Source organism: Perca fluviatilis, chromosome 19, assembly GCF_010015445.1.
Source record: "Perca fluviatilis chromosome 19, GENO_Pfluv_1.0, whole genome shotgun sequence".
Classification (NCBI taxonomy): domain Eukaryota; kingdom Metazoa; phylum Chordata; class Actinopteri; order Perciformes; family Percidae; genus Perca; species Perca fluviatilis.
This window is the reverse complement of record NC_053130.1, coordinates 32,883,764-32,897,429: the sequence shown is the minus strand read 5'-3', so window position 1 is coordinate 32,897,429 and position 13,666 is coordinate 32,883,764. Positions and strand designations below refer to the sequence as shown.

General features: G+C 41.2%; 1 protein-coding gene across 1 annotated transcript in view; it reads left to right on the top strand.

Annotated features, from left to right (window-relative positions):
• Positions 1 to 13,666, top strand: part of ncapd3 (non-SMC condensin II complex, subunit D3) — a 49,863-nt gene that overhangs the window by 17,486 nt on the left and 18,711 nt on the right. Inside the window, exons 11-24 of the mRNA XM_039783375.1 lie at positions 15 to 267; positions 540 to 578; positions 1,127 to 1,213; positions 1,380 to 1,453; positions 1,631 to 1,765; positions 1,913 to 2,133; positions 2,417 to 2,608; positions 2,721 to 2,818; positions 3,702 to 3,811; positions 7,229 to 7,336; positions 8,313 to 8,427; positions 10,632 to 10,727; positions 11,360 to 11,598; positions 12,522 to 12,601. Of these exons, the coding sequence (XP_039639309.1) occupies positions 15 to 267; positions 540 to 578; positions 1,127 to 1,213; positions 1,380 to 1,453; positions 1,631 to 1,765; positions 1,913 to 2,133; positions 2,417 to 2,608; positions 2,721 to 2,818; positions 3,702 to 3,811; positions 7,229 to 7,336; positions 8,313 to 8,427; positions 10,632 to 10,727; positions 11,360 to 11,598; positions 12,522 to 12,601 (1,847 nt within the window). The remainder of the gene's footprint in view (positions 1 to 14; positions 268 to 539; positions 579 to 1,126; positions 1,214 to 1,379; positions 1,454 to 1,630; positions 1,766 to 1,912; positions 2,134 to 2,416; positions 2,609 to 2,720; positions 2,819 to 3,701; positions 3,812 to 7,228; positions 7,337 to 8,312; positions 8,428 to 10,631; positions 10,728 to 11,359; positions 11,599 to 12,521; positions 12,602 to 13,666) is intronic.

Genomic DNA, 13,666 nt, shown 5'->3' with positions numbered 1-13,666 from the left:
GCTGCCTTATGTAGATGGTGTGCCGGCTGTTTTCCGTGGACGTGGTGATGGTTTTGCTGGAGCAGCCGGAGAGGAGGCTGGAAGAGTGTCAGGACCTAGAGCTCACCTGCTTCCTGCCTCACAAGTTCTTGATCCAGAGCCTGCTGTTCGCTCGGCGGATGGATGACTCGCCCACTGTCCAAGGCCACGCCCTTGCCTGCCTGGCCCAGTGTCTGGAGCTGCCTTCTTTCAACGTCACGCGGGCTGTCCACAACCTCTTCTCTGCTAGTGAGAAAATTCACACAATGGAATTGTAAAAACATCTGTATTTGAAAATATACGTTGTCCTGTAAAACAAGTGTCGATATGATGAATTTGGGCTAATTTTGCATCTGAAACCAGGAGCACTTTTAATAGACCACATTGTAGAGCTGAAGTATGAAAATACATAACTCTTTGAATTATAAGAGAATATAAGGGGAAGTTTGTATATTTTTAGAGCTGCTGTGTTTGTATCTTAAACTTTCCACTAAAGTAACTTGTCTACTTTCTCTGTTTAGCTGGAACCCAGACAGTACTGGAAGGTGAAATTACTGAAGGTACACTCTTGTTTCTTCATTACAGAATTTACTGTTTGACAGTACAGTACACACTCAGGCATGTTTAGCGAGTAGGGCTAGGTATCACTTAAAAAAAATTGCAATACTAGTACCCTTAAAGTGATATTAATATTATACCATATAATATTTTACCATTCCATATAAATGTCTTTGTTAGCCTGTCAAACCATTTAAAATATGACCGGGAAACCACCAGAGGAAGAGATTGGACAAGGTAATTCAGCTTGGAAACACAAACTCGCCCATCTATTAACATCACAAGAGATTTTATTAAATAATAACTTTAACTATGTCTTTTAACTGGGGAGGGAATAAGATACCCAGATAAACAATACCTTGCTTTGGCCAGTTCAATTGCAAAACTCTTAAAAAGATTCTGCTGTGAAGCCGTCGGGCCCTGGGGCTTTACTCACAGGCAGGGCCCCCATTTAAGTACCTTTTTTTGCAGTTTGATAGCCAGGCCTGGTTCACTCTTGTGCATGTTGTTTGAAATGTTGGTGTTTTATAGATATCACTGTATGTTTCAGGGAGTTCCCAGCAGAGTCAGAAAACCTACCGCACTCTGCCATTCAGGACTGTGGAGATAAGCACCGCGGACAGCTCCGACTGTGACGGTGAGACAAACCAACCTCTGCTACCATTCAAATGATTTTAATGACATGCATTGGGTATTGAGCGGCATTTTGTAAATTTATGGGCACGAATTGTTTACAAGCTTGTGTAGGTATTAATACCCTCAAAGTCTGACAAGAGATGTGTTACCATATATTTTTGATGCAGCAAAAGAGAACCTGGCTCTTCTCCTGAGGCGTGTAAAAGACGTGAAGACTAACGTGAGAAAATCGGCATTGCAGGTATTGGAAACTTGGAAACTGAGCTTCATCAGACAGCTTCATGTTTCAAATCCAAATAATGATGAGTACAATAAGTGATACGTCACCAGTATATGAGTTTCACCCTAGCTTTCTGTGCAGTATACAAATAGATGCACAGATGATCTTTAACCTCTGTGCTCTGCCGTCCCTCCACAGGCCCTTGTGGGTCTCCTGAAACACAGCGTAATCCCCATGAGCTGGGAGAACCTGGCTACATTGTCAGAGCGCTGCAGAGACCCAGCGGTTTCTGTGAAGAAGAAGGCCCTGCAGTGTTTAGGAGAGCTGCTTACTGTAAGTCTCAACCAGCAGCCCTGAGAGACAGTACAACATTTTGCATACTGATTACTTTTCCCAACAATCTAGCGACGAGAGAAGAAAATGTGTTACACAATTTCCAATACACAAAAACATTTTTTTGTTATTTTCTCTGACCACTAGGCTAAACCGGAGTGCAGTGTGGTGCAGAAGGCATGGCTGCAGGGCGTGGTGCCAGCTGTGGTAGACTCTGAAAACTCAGTACAGGACAAGGCCCTGGAATCTCTGGACCAAGTGCTGCTAAGCCAGGTCAAACCGTACTCTGCCAGTCGCCACCTGGATGCCAGTCAGAGGCTGACCTGGGACCTGCTAGGCCTGCTCTGTCATGATTGCCAGCACCTCGGGTGGGGAAAACTACATTCAGTCCAGTTTGTGTTTCATACAAAATAAGAACATGTCATACAGCAGAAATGATGTGAAATACTAAACACTTTTATTTTTGTATTTAGATTGAAACTAGTTAAAACACAATGAATACTGAATATTACAACAAAATATTAGGTATTAGCAGTCATTTCAATCATTATTTCTCTCTTCTTTACTGACCTACAAATAGTGTCATTGCTGGGGAAATGATCACATCCCCACTGCTGTTGCTGATATTTTTTTTTTGTCCCCGGTCTGCAGCCGATATTTCAACAGGGCCTTCACCATCTGGTCCAAACAGAACAAGTTCACACAGACGTTCATCACTAACCTGATCTCGCACACTGACGCTGATCACGCCGCCGGGGCCTGGCTGCTGCTCTCCAAGGTTGTTACTTCGTCCCCCAGACTGCCCTACGGGAAGATCCTGGATGCCTGGGACAGCATGGTCAGGTGAGAGGGACACACAATATTTATTGACATTTACAATTGAGGTCACGTTTGATCTTCAGCTAAGAATTCAGTGTTACCTAGATTGTTTTAATGTATTTACTTTTGCTCTTAGTTCAAAGGATGTAAATGTGACAACCTGCTGTCACATCCTGTGTGTGATGGGAGACATCGCCGCACATTTGAACGAAGATACCAAGGACAGGATAGTTAGTAAGTAAATGAAGTGTAGGATGATGGGAGAAATTTACAGGATGAGTCTGGAATTGTCATAATCTCTCTGTCTCTCAAATTGAAATTTCAAATTCAAAGGCCTTTATTGCCATGAAAGTTTCAAGCACATTTGAACCAGTCCCTCACATCGTACTCACAGCTGTGCATCGGCTGATTGAAACGATGCCCTAATTTTAAATTGATTCTTGATTCAGTACAAAGGCGTACTAATCTCAGCTAATTAGGATCTACTTTCAAGTTTTCAGTTATTCATTCTCAACAACTACAGAAACATGTTGGTCTCAGGCTCCCTCCAACCATGCTTATTACAGTTGTATAAAACAGTAAATCACAAGAAAAAAAGAGTCCAAGTAAAAATATAGGGATAAACATAAAAAGTCAGCTGTTTGTTCATAAAGGTGGTGTGGCAAATTGTGGCATGAAAGCAAGATTATACGTGTGTATAAGATTCCCTGGAACTAGTCCATTACTTTAACATGACAAATTCAGTCTGGTATTAGGCAATATCTAGGTTGTTATACTAGGAGGCCGTTGCTGTTAATTGGAGCGATACGTTGACAGAGCTTCCATATGGGGATGGACAAGCCACGCCACCATATGTATGTATGTCTATCTGGGCATTTGGTCTATCCACCATTAAAATAATTTCTTGCTTAATATTATTAATATAATTTAAACACCTGAGTTATATAGAACTTCACCCCCCGTACAGTTGTCATGAAGGGTTATATTAGCTATAATGACAAACTGTTTCTTGTACCAGCTCTAAACCTGTTTATTCTGCTGTGAAGATTTTTTAACATAGGCATTGTCTGACACAATTTACGGTCTTCTGTATGTAAACAACTGTCTGTCTCTCTAGGTGATCTGATGTCTTGGTTGAAGACTTTTACTTTGTCTCTGGAGGTGATCTGTGCTGCTGTAGAGACTCTTTATCAATATGGACGCAGTGAAAACATCAAAGAGACTCAGGTTGGTGATCTTGCCTTTTCACTTTAAAATTGCTGACATGCAGTAGGGCAGCACTGTAATCAAGCTTTTTTTTCTGCATCGTTTCATAATTAGAAATGTTAGGATGCAAAATGTAAACCAAAGGCCATAGTTTGGAAAACAGCTCTGTTAAGAAAGTTTGGGCCTTAAATAAAAAGAAAAAAAAGAAAATTGTGGCAGCTTTTAAACTATTAAATAGCATTTTCACGTATTTTGTGATTCTACTAGAACATGTTTACATGCTTTAATGTTCAAAAAACACTTGGTTTCTCATACTGCCCATGGCTTCTGCACCGGTATTCACCCTCTGTATGAGATGCTCTGTAGGAGCGCCTGTCTCTTTAATAACCCCTCCCGAGAAAGCCCAGTCTGCTCTGATTGGCCAGCGTGTTTCCTTGAATCTCTGTTCTGCTCCAGTTTTGTTTCACTAGTAGCAGCTGGAGCTACTGCAAAGGAGTATATAGCAGAACTTTGTACCGTGAAAAATCACCAATAAAGGATTCTAAACCAAATACTACAGAACCGGATGTCCCAGCAGTAATGTGACCCAAAATTGACCAGCATTGGCCGCCAAGATTACAGCTATCTGGCGTTAGCATGCAGCTACTTAATAGTTCGATTTTAATGGAACGACGCAGCACTTTCTACCGTCGCTAATAATCGCAGATAAAGGCTCCTGAACCAAGTACTACCCAACCGGACATGTTTCAGCAGTAATGCAATCTGAAATTGGGGAGAATTTAACAACATTGGCAACAAAAATGACATTGTTTATTGCCGTTAGCATGTAGCTAATATTGTTACCAGTGAACACTAATCTAGTATAGCAGCATTTTCTACAGTCAAAAATAATCGCAGATTAAGGATTTTAAACCAAATACTACATACCAGAAACGTTTCAGGAGTAATGTGACCCGGAATTGGGGAGAATTTAACAAAATTGGCAGCTAAGATTACATATTTTACTGCTGTTAGCATTTAGCTACACACAACAATGTTAAAGGCTCTGACACACCAACCCGACGGCCGACCTTCGGCAGAAAAGACGCTAATCTGTATTGCCGCCCAAAAAATGAAAACCGGCAGCTGATTGGCCATTATGGCGGCTTGTTTGGAATACGATCTCATATTTTACGAAAATAGTTCACTGAAACGTGTTTCTGAAAACATTTTAAGCAAGAAATAGGCCGTGCAGTTGCTGAATCTGTCTTCATTTCAGATCAACAAAGGTCAGTTTAAAAGATTTTCGTCCGATTTTGAGAACCGTTAGTCACACTCATCCCACTCGTCATTTCCGGGTTAGCGCTCCACCAATCATTGAGTCCGACTGCCCGCCTTCCGATTCAACAAGTCGAATCGGCCCAAATGAAAGCCAACGGCTCCTCCGACTGACGATGGCACGGAACAGACTCAAGTCACTGACCTCGCCAGACTGTCCGGCGGCCGATAATCGGGTTGGTGTGTCACCGCCTTTACGCCGCAGTATCTTTTAAAAAAAACACTCTAGCCCTGCCTACCTTGAGCCGATGACCAATCAGAGAAGTTTGGCTAAGTGTTGCGTAACACTCCACAGCAGGGCATGAAGTTAACTTTTTTGACTACCAGCGACAAAAATCCACCTGCCACAGTGACTTTTTACCAGCCAGTTTTTTTTTTGCCTCATAAAAGGTGAAAAACAGGACTTGCTGTGTCTCTATGACCCTATCCTGTCCTATTCATGGTAGTATCAAGCTTGAAAATTGTATCAAGTGCTGTAGTAGGGGGGCCAGCTTTGATAATACTGCATAGGGGTCCGGTGTTTGCTCGTTACGCCACTGCATATAAGAGATGAGATGTCTGACAAAACCAGGAGTAGCCTACGTGCACCACAACAACAAAAAAACACTGGTGAATGTGGACCATAACACATGAGTTGTTGCAAAAAAGTTGCAACTTCTTTTGTATAGTTCTTAAAAATAAAAAAATAAATAAAAAGGAGTTGTTTTGGGGAGAATAATAATTAGTACTATTAATGAATTACTCTGGGCTGAGATTTTCTAGGAACCTCACCAAAAAGGCTCAGGATGATGATGTTGGTATAATATGAAAACGGCACAAAATAATAATTTATTGAATGAATCAAATATGAACATATCTCTCAGTGGCTTGTTGATCTTTACATTGTTAGTTCATTTCCTAACCTGGGCTGGGACTCGCATTCATATGGTTTAAAGTACTTACTGGACTTTAACTTATCATTGCACTTACAATAAAGTAGCTGTCCTCAATTTAGGTCATCCTGTAGGTCTCATCTGCGTTTTTGTCCCGCATCCACCGTGTGTGATTGTTTGTGTGTGTGTGTGTGCGCGTCAGTCGCGGGGGAAAGGGAGCAACAGCCCCGCCCACTGCAGACAGCTGACAAGATTGAAACAGCAGCAACTTTCAGAGACTAAAGAGTGAAAAATCGTTACAGTTGATGCTACAATGTATACATGTTGGCAGGACGGTCTGAAATGTTTTGCACGGTCTTTCGCTGTACGTTTTGTTGGTAAATGTGAGCTGTTCGAGTCACACACACGTCTCGTCTTCATAACAGAAACAAGGAAATTAATTTGACCCGTTCTCACTCCCGCTTGGTCAGTGGCTGCACGTGGGACTGCTGGGATTGTGTTAGTAATGAAAATGTGATAGGGAGCCCCGGCTGTCAATCAGTGTCTTCCAGTGATGCGGGCCCCTGATTGGACCAGGCCCGTAAGCAAACGCGTACCCTGCTTACCGATAGTTACGCATCTGAATCACTTAATTCTCATTGACAGTGTTACACGCCAATTGCAAAATTCACCCGCATTTGGCAGTTGGGCGGGTGATAATTTCATGCCCTGCTCAGCAGAGAGTAGAAAAAAACTGTTCAAACCAGAGTGTTCAGAAGAGTTCGAATTCTGAACGTTTTAGCTCACTGGGATTTGTCTAAAATACGTTTACCTCATTATTTGAATTTGAATATTGGTTTTGGCCAAGTTTAACATGAAAATCTGACATAACATTGTGTAGATATGACAGAAAATATGGAAAAGCATAATATGGCCACGTTAAGTATTTGTTCTGCGGCTTGACCAGTGTCAATTTGATATCGATATGTTTTAAATGATGACTCAGTGTAGGGTTTAAACTTTATCTGTTTTGATGCTCCTCAAAAAATTTTTAGGTTGCTTTATACTTAATGATTTTCTGCAGAATCTAAACTTGTAAAATTCCAGCATGGAGCAGGCATAACTCATCAGCCAATATTCATATTCTCTCAATATGATGTCCATCACATCATCTGTCCTACATCATGATTTAACCAAAATATAACTCAACCCCAATTCCCACTTGTAGTTTCTGACATGTTATATGTGATTTATTCTGTGTTTTCTTCAGGCTTTTCTGAACCGCCACTGTGGTGAGCTGGTGTCGGTCTCTGAGGCCTATTTAGCTGGCATCATCCTGAGTGAAAATGGAACCCAGAACATCAATCAGGAGCTGATGGTAAGATCTTTCCCATGCAGGTTCAAAGTCAGCTTTAAAGGCCCGTCTCCCTAGTTTTTGCGATGTGTTCCGCACCGTTGCCACACGTCTGCTATCGGCTGAATAGCCAATCCATCTAAAAACTGTAGTAAAGCAAATAAACGGCTGTGAGAGCACTATTTAAAATGTGACAGCTGTGAAAGCTCTCTCTCTTCTGTCAGTGTTTTCTTTTAGTTTCAACTTTCTGTTATGGTGTGGAGTGGAGGGGGCAAGGGGAGCGTGATTTACAAAAACGAAAACTTCAGTCTTCTGGACCCCACAGCCCTTTGCTTTGAAGCCTGGCATCACCACACAGCCAGCGTACGGTACCGTCTTTCATGAGTTCACCCAGAACTCCCAGACGGCAAGCATGTTTAGAGACGTCTGTTTCTCTCTGCCATTGTTGTTTTTCACGAAGAACCGGGCTGGTTAAAGTTAACTGATGTTATAGAGGTCCGTTAAAACAAGCGCTATCAGAGCACATGTTAGGTTGTGATAGACAACGGCAGAGAGAAATGGACCCACTTGCGGTTTGGGAGTTCCAGGTGAAGTCGTGAAAGCCGCCACCGTAGATGTACAAGCCAGAAGCTGAATGCGTTCAAGCCGTACAGGGAGATGAGGGGCTATTCGCTGTTTAGGCTAGAACATTTTTAACGTTAGGCTTATATACTGCCCCCGTCAGGTCCGGAAGGATTGCATCCCCTGGTACCTGGGGAAAAATTAGTACCGGTATGTTTTCAGAATTTTGGTACCGAAGTATCAAAGGGTGATGTCACTGATGCTACCTCCATTATTTTTACAGTCTATGGTCTCGACGGAGGACTGAAACTATGAGAAAAAAGTTGTTTGCAAATTAGTGTGGATGTGCACATCACTTTTATTTGTCTTAGGGTGCTGCACCATCTCAGGTGTGGGATAGATGTACTTGTAATCTAACTGAAAATGCTCTCTCTTCAAGGTAAAACACCTCCACACTCTGGGTGTGGCGTCACTTAACTGTCCTGCCAAGGTTGGCAAGAGGACGGTGCTGCTGGTGGAATCTGTCCTCACGACACATTCTGACAAACTGTCAGGTAGGAAGGATGGACATCTAAGAACAGAGATAATGTGTGTTATCCTGGTTTGGAGGTTAGAAGAATGAGAATTGGTGAGAGTAGTGGTGTTATCAGGTGTACTCCCATTACAGTCAATTGTGGTAAAATTGTGTCAGGTGTTTGCAAGCCCTTTTTAAAAGTCTTAATATGGCCCAGGTTGAGTTTTATTAAGCCAGGATTCTAAAGCAGACTAAAATCTGCCCTGCGTTTAAACACCAAGGGATGTGTTGGTGGGGATGTGTTTTTTAAGGTACTGAGAGGACAATGAAATACAATACAGGAAATCCCGTTCAACTAAACAAGTTACAGTACAGGCCAAAAGTTTGGACACACCTTCTCATTCAATGTGTTTCTTTATTTTCATGACTATTTAAATTGTAGATTCTCACTGAAGGCATCAAAACTATGAATGAACACATATGGAATTATGTACTTAACAAAAAAGTGTGAAATAATTGAAAACATGTCTTATATTTTAGATTCCTCAAAGTAGCCACCCTTTGCTTTTTTTGATAACTCTGCAAACCCTTGGTGTTCTCTCAATGAGCTTCATGGTAGTCACCTGAAATGGTTTTCACTTCACAGGTGTGCTTTGTCAGGGATAATTAGTGGAATTTTTCCCTTATTAATAAAAAAGCAAAGGGTGGCTACTTTGAAGAAACTAGAATATAAGACATGTTTTCAGTTATTTCACACTTTTTTGTTAAGTACATAATTCCATATGTGTTCATCCATAGTTTTGATGCCTTCAGTGAGAATCTACAATGTAAATAGTCATGAAAATAAAAAGGAAACTCATTGAATGAGAAGGTGTGTCCAAACTTTTGGCCTGTACTGTATGTGTTTAAAGCCTTTTCCGACCGGAGGGATTTTTGCAGTTCCTAGAACATAATGTTCCTAGAACCCTTTTTTTCTCGTGTTCCGACTGGACTAATTTGGGGATTATTAATTTCCTCTGACCGCAGTTCCTGTAACTCTTTCAGCTCCTACTTCAGGGCAGGGTCTTTTTCCCTTTTCCGCATAGGAACCCTTAGTGACCTGGCAACGTCTGAAACACAAACAGTACATATTATTCACTGTCTGTTGAAATTCGCCTACGTATGCTAACTCATAAGACAAACTTTACGCATTCAACCAGCTAATTGTTAATCCTCTTCCAATACTAATGCTCTTCTATCTTATTCCATCATATTAATTAGGATCATATTACACTGGAGCCTTCGTCTTCTGTGTTTCTCTGTTAAGTACTCCAGCCTAGTCTTTAAACGCCTGGTTGTATGTGGCGCTAAAGTCAAGTGACGACGCTATAAAGACCGTTGCCGTGCTTGCGTCACTCCCTTTCCCCTCCTATAGTCCCTATGGCAACTTGGCCAGCGCGAATGCAAATGGAAAAACCTGTTTTGGGGGAGAGTAGTTAGTACAACTGTTTAGAAGTGGACTGTTCCTATAACTACGTTCCTGTAACTACTTGGTCGGAAAGAGGCTATTGACTGTATATAAAGATGGACCGCCTAACAGCTTCCCAAAAGTGAAGCCAAAACATTTCAATCGCCCTCTGTTGGCTGGCTGCAGTACAGGCCATAAACCCCACCCTCTCCATGTTGGAGGATGGGAAATGGGCCAAACTATAAAATCTAAGTAAACGTCAAATAAATTCTTCCCAAAGATGGGTAGTTCTGATCAAGCTGATGTTTGTTCAAGTGTTAATTGTTCTATAAAATGTGGTTTTAATCAATTATTTGAAGCTACAAAAACAGGGTGTAACGTCTGTGATTGACTTTCAATTGTGTCCGGTGGATGTATGGGTTTCAAATGCGCAAGATGACAGCGGCCGTATCCGGGATATTTTGGCTTTATTTTTTAACAGTGGGAGAAAGTGGAGACGCAACTTCATATATATATATATATATATATATATATATATATATATATATATATATATATATATATATATATATATATATATAGTTTTTGGTTTTATTTTAAATTGTGACCAAGATGCATACTAAGCAGGTAAGCATTAGCTACTAAGTATTTTACTGTGTAAAAATCTGTTGGAAAAACACTGTTTTGGCTATTTCTAAATGACCTCAAACCTTGTTTACATTTCTGTACTTTGTAGGTAACTTAGGTTACTTTGTTGGTAACATGGCTGACTTGTTCTTTATGTTGGTCATTGACAGAGTGCGGGGATGAGCTGCCAGCATCACTGCCTCTGTCCCAGTTCAAAGCTAACTCTCTACCTACCAGAGTCAGAGCTCACGGAGTCATTGCTTTAGGTAACCTGTTCTTCTCTGTTTATATCTGCCTCCTCTATATGAGAAACATTGTTAATAGCCTTAACTTCCATGCATTTCTGCTGTCTCATACACTTAAAAAATCTGAATCCGTAATACTTTGATCCCCAGGTAGAAATTGGTTTGTTTGTTTCACACACAAAAATACAATTCACATTGAAGAAATATAACATGCATGTGAGAGTGTGGTCAAAACCTGTTATGGCTTAGATTTATAAAAAGAAACAGAAAAACAAAACAAAGGACATACCTATGTTTGTTCTAAGAAACGCCTAGTGTAAGTAATAATAATGCTGAAAAATAGGATCTATGATTAGTGTGTCAAAATGCAAGTATACAAACAGTATAAATAAGAATATTGATTTAAATGTACAGTATTAATGCCAAAGTGAACAAGATTATTGCACATTGAATGATTATTACACAGACATTATAAATTATGGGGTTATAGCTGCTGACAGGAGTGAAATAAGTTCAAGGCCCATTGATTCCTGTGCTTGACTCACACGTCATGGAGTGGGTAGGCGACATTGTCCAAGATGACACCTAACTTTGGACAGTAACCTCTAAGCAATCCTCTCTTAACATTTCCTCTCCGTTGGCGTCTGGTTTAGGTAAACTGTGTCTGCAGCATGAGGATCTCGTCCAAAAGTACCTGCCGGTGTTTGCCAGAGAACTGGAGATTGGCACAGAGGTTGCCGTGCGCAACAATGTGGTTGTGATTATGTGTGACCTGTGTGTTCGATACACCAACATCGTGGATCATTATATCCCCAACATCTCTGCTTGTCTGCGGGACAATGAGGCTGTCATCAGAGAGCAGACCCTCATCATGCTGACCAACCTGCTCCAGGTGGGAACTCTTCGACACATTCTTCTTCACTAGGCTGTTTGAAAAATGTATTTCATTGTAGTTTCATAAAAAAAAGAAAAGGGATGATATCAACATATATAATAGTTATGTCCAAAGCTATTTTTGGAAATGAGCAGGGTCACAGCTATATGCTGATGTTTTGTTATACATCTTTGATGTAGCTTAATACCTTCTGGGAAGAAGTGTTTCACATGTCTGCATTTGTATTGAATTTTTATTTTGTTCGTTCAAGATCTGGAATGCGTCCCATGTCCACTAATTTATACATAAATACTGCTACGATGTGAGAACTTATCCTGAAAAATGCAAAGATCCAGACCCCGTGCAGAAAGCAGGATTTGAACTCAACCTTTTGAAAGACAACCACCTTACAACTCGGCTACTGAGCAAATCAGATACAGGGACATGCTTAAGAAGTTTGAGTTTCTTGAGTGGAATAAATACTTTCCGTATTATATTACACTTATTCTTGAGATTTGTCACAGGAGATTGGGAATTTGAGTTTGGAAATTGATGAAGAAGCACAGGATACAGCATGTCAACTTTTAAACCACAACACTTCAAAACAGGAGAAAGCACCAGCTTTTTTGTCGTATTTAACACACACACACACACACACACACACTGTTCAATCCTCTAGGAAGACTTGACTCAAATGGCATGTTTTCACATGACCTATGACATCATTGTAAAGATTATTCCTTTGCAGTTTAACATCACATTAGTCAGAGGGTTATGCCAACCAAATTTGAGTCGTAATGAGAACAAAAACAATAAGGCTTAAGTAGCGATCATCGATCGACTCTGCATTCCTCCTTCATGCTGTTAGGCTGCTCTGGGAATCTTTAAGCAGGGTGAGTTTTCAATGTTTATCTATAATCGCCTTTCTTATTTATTTCTAGGAGGAATTCGTGAAATGGAAGGGCTCCCTCTTCTTTCGCTTCATGGTGGCGCTGGTTGACCCAGTCCCTGCCATCGCCAGGTAAATCGCACTGCATAGATGGAAAGGTGATAAATAAGAAAATAATTTTAGGACTTAACATATAATCATCTGGTTTTAAAACTATGTTGACCTTAAGATACCTGTAGGCAATGTAGTGTGCAGTCTTTGGGAAATCAGCAGCAACATCCTGTTCTTAGTATTCAATGCATTATGCATTGTATGATTTTCCAAAATAAAAACATAGCAAAGGGCTATAATATCACTATGGCAGTTTTGAAGGATATCCATGACATGATAATAAGCAACTCTTTCTCATGAACAAGTCTGTATGATATAGCAAGAAAAAACTATGCACACCAATTTGTATGATATCCTACAAAATTAGGCGACCGACCCGTCACGTGACGCTGGCAACAGAGCTCCCTGTTGGTTGTATCAGCGGCTGTTGGTAGTTGAGTTTAGCCGACACTAGGTTACTGGGAATGGGCTATAAGGCATGCACTATTGTCCGTTTCAGAGGCCATTGCTAGCTGGGTTTAGCCGACAAAAGGTGACTTTGAGCCAGGTGCAGAGCACCGTGAGATGGCGGTACATAAAGTGAGTGTCATGCAATGACAGTTACGTTTAGGGACCTCCTCCCTACGCAGTCCACAGCGTTCTTATAGCAGTTAATGTGTAGCCTGGATGCCAGCCGAACTTAGCCCCGCCCACAACATTTGAGGTCGGGAAGTTCGGTCTGGACTTGATCCGTTGTGGAGCAACTATGCTCCAACTAGAGCTGTTCGGACCAATCAAATTGTCAGGGCGGGCTTTATACGATGATGGACAGATGATCAACAGTAACGTAATCAACCACGTCACCAAAGATCGCTTGGGTTGAATTCATTTACAACAAAGATGGCTGCCGCTGGAGAACTGAGATGTGTAGATTCTGCCATCGCGTCTGTTATAGAAGATATCGACAGCACATTCATTTTAAAAGAGGAAAAGAGAACTGCGATCACGTATGTATACACGTTGCCACACCCGTCCGCACAACACGGAAACTGCCGCCTCTGCCTTTGTTCTGTCGAAGCCTGCTATTGACTTGCAGCTTCTGTGACG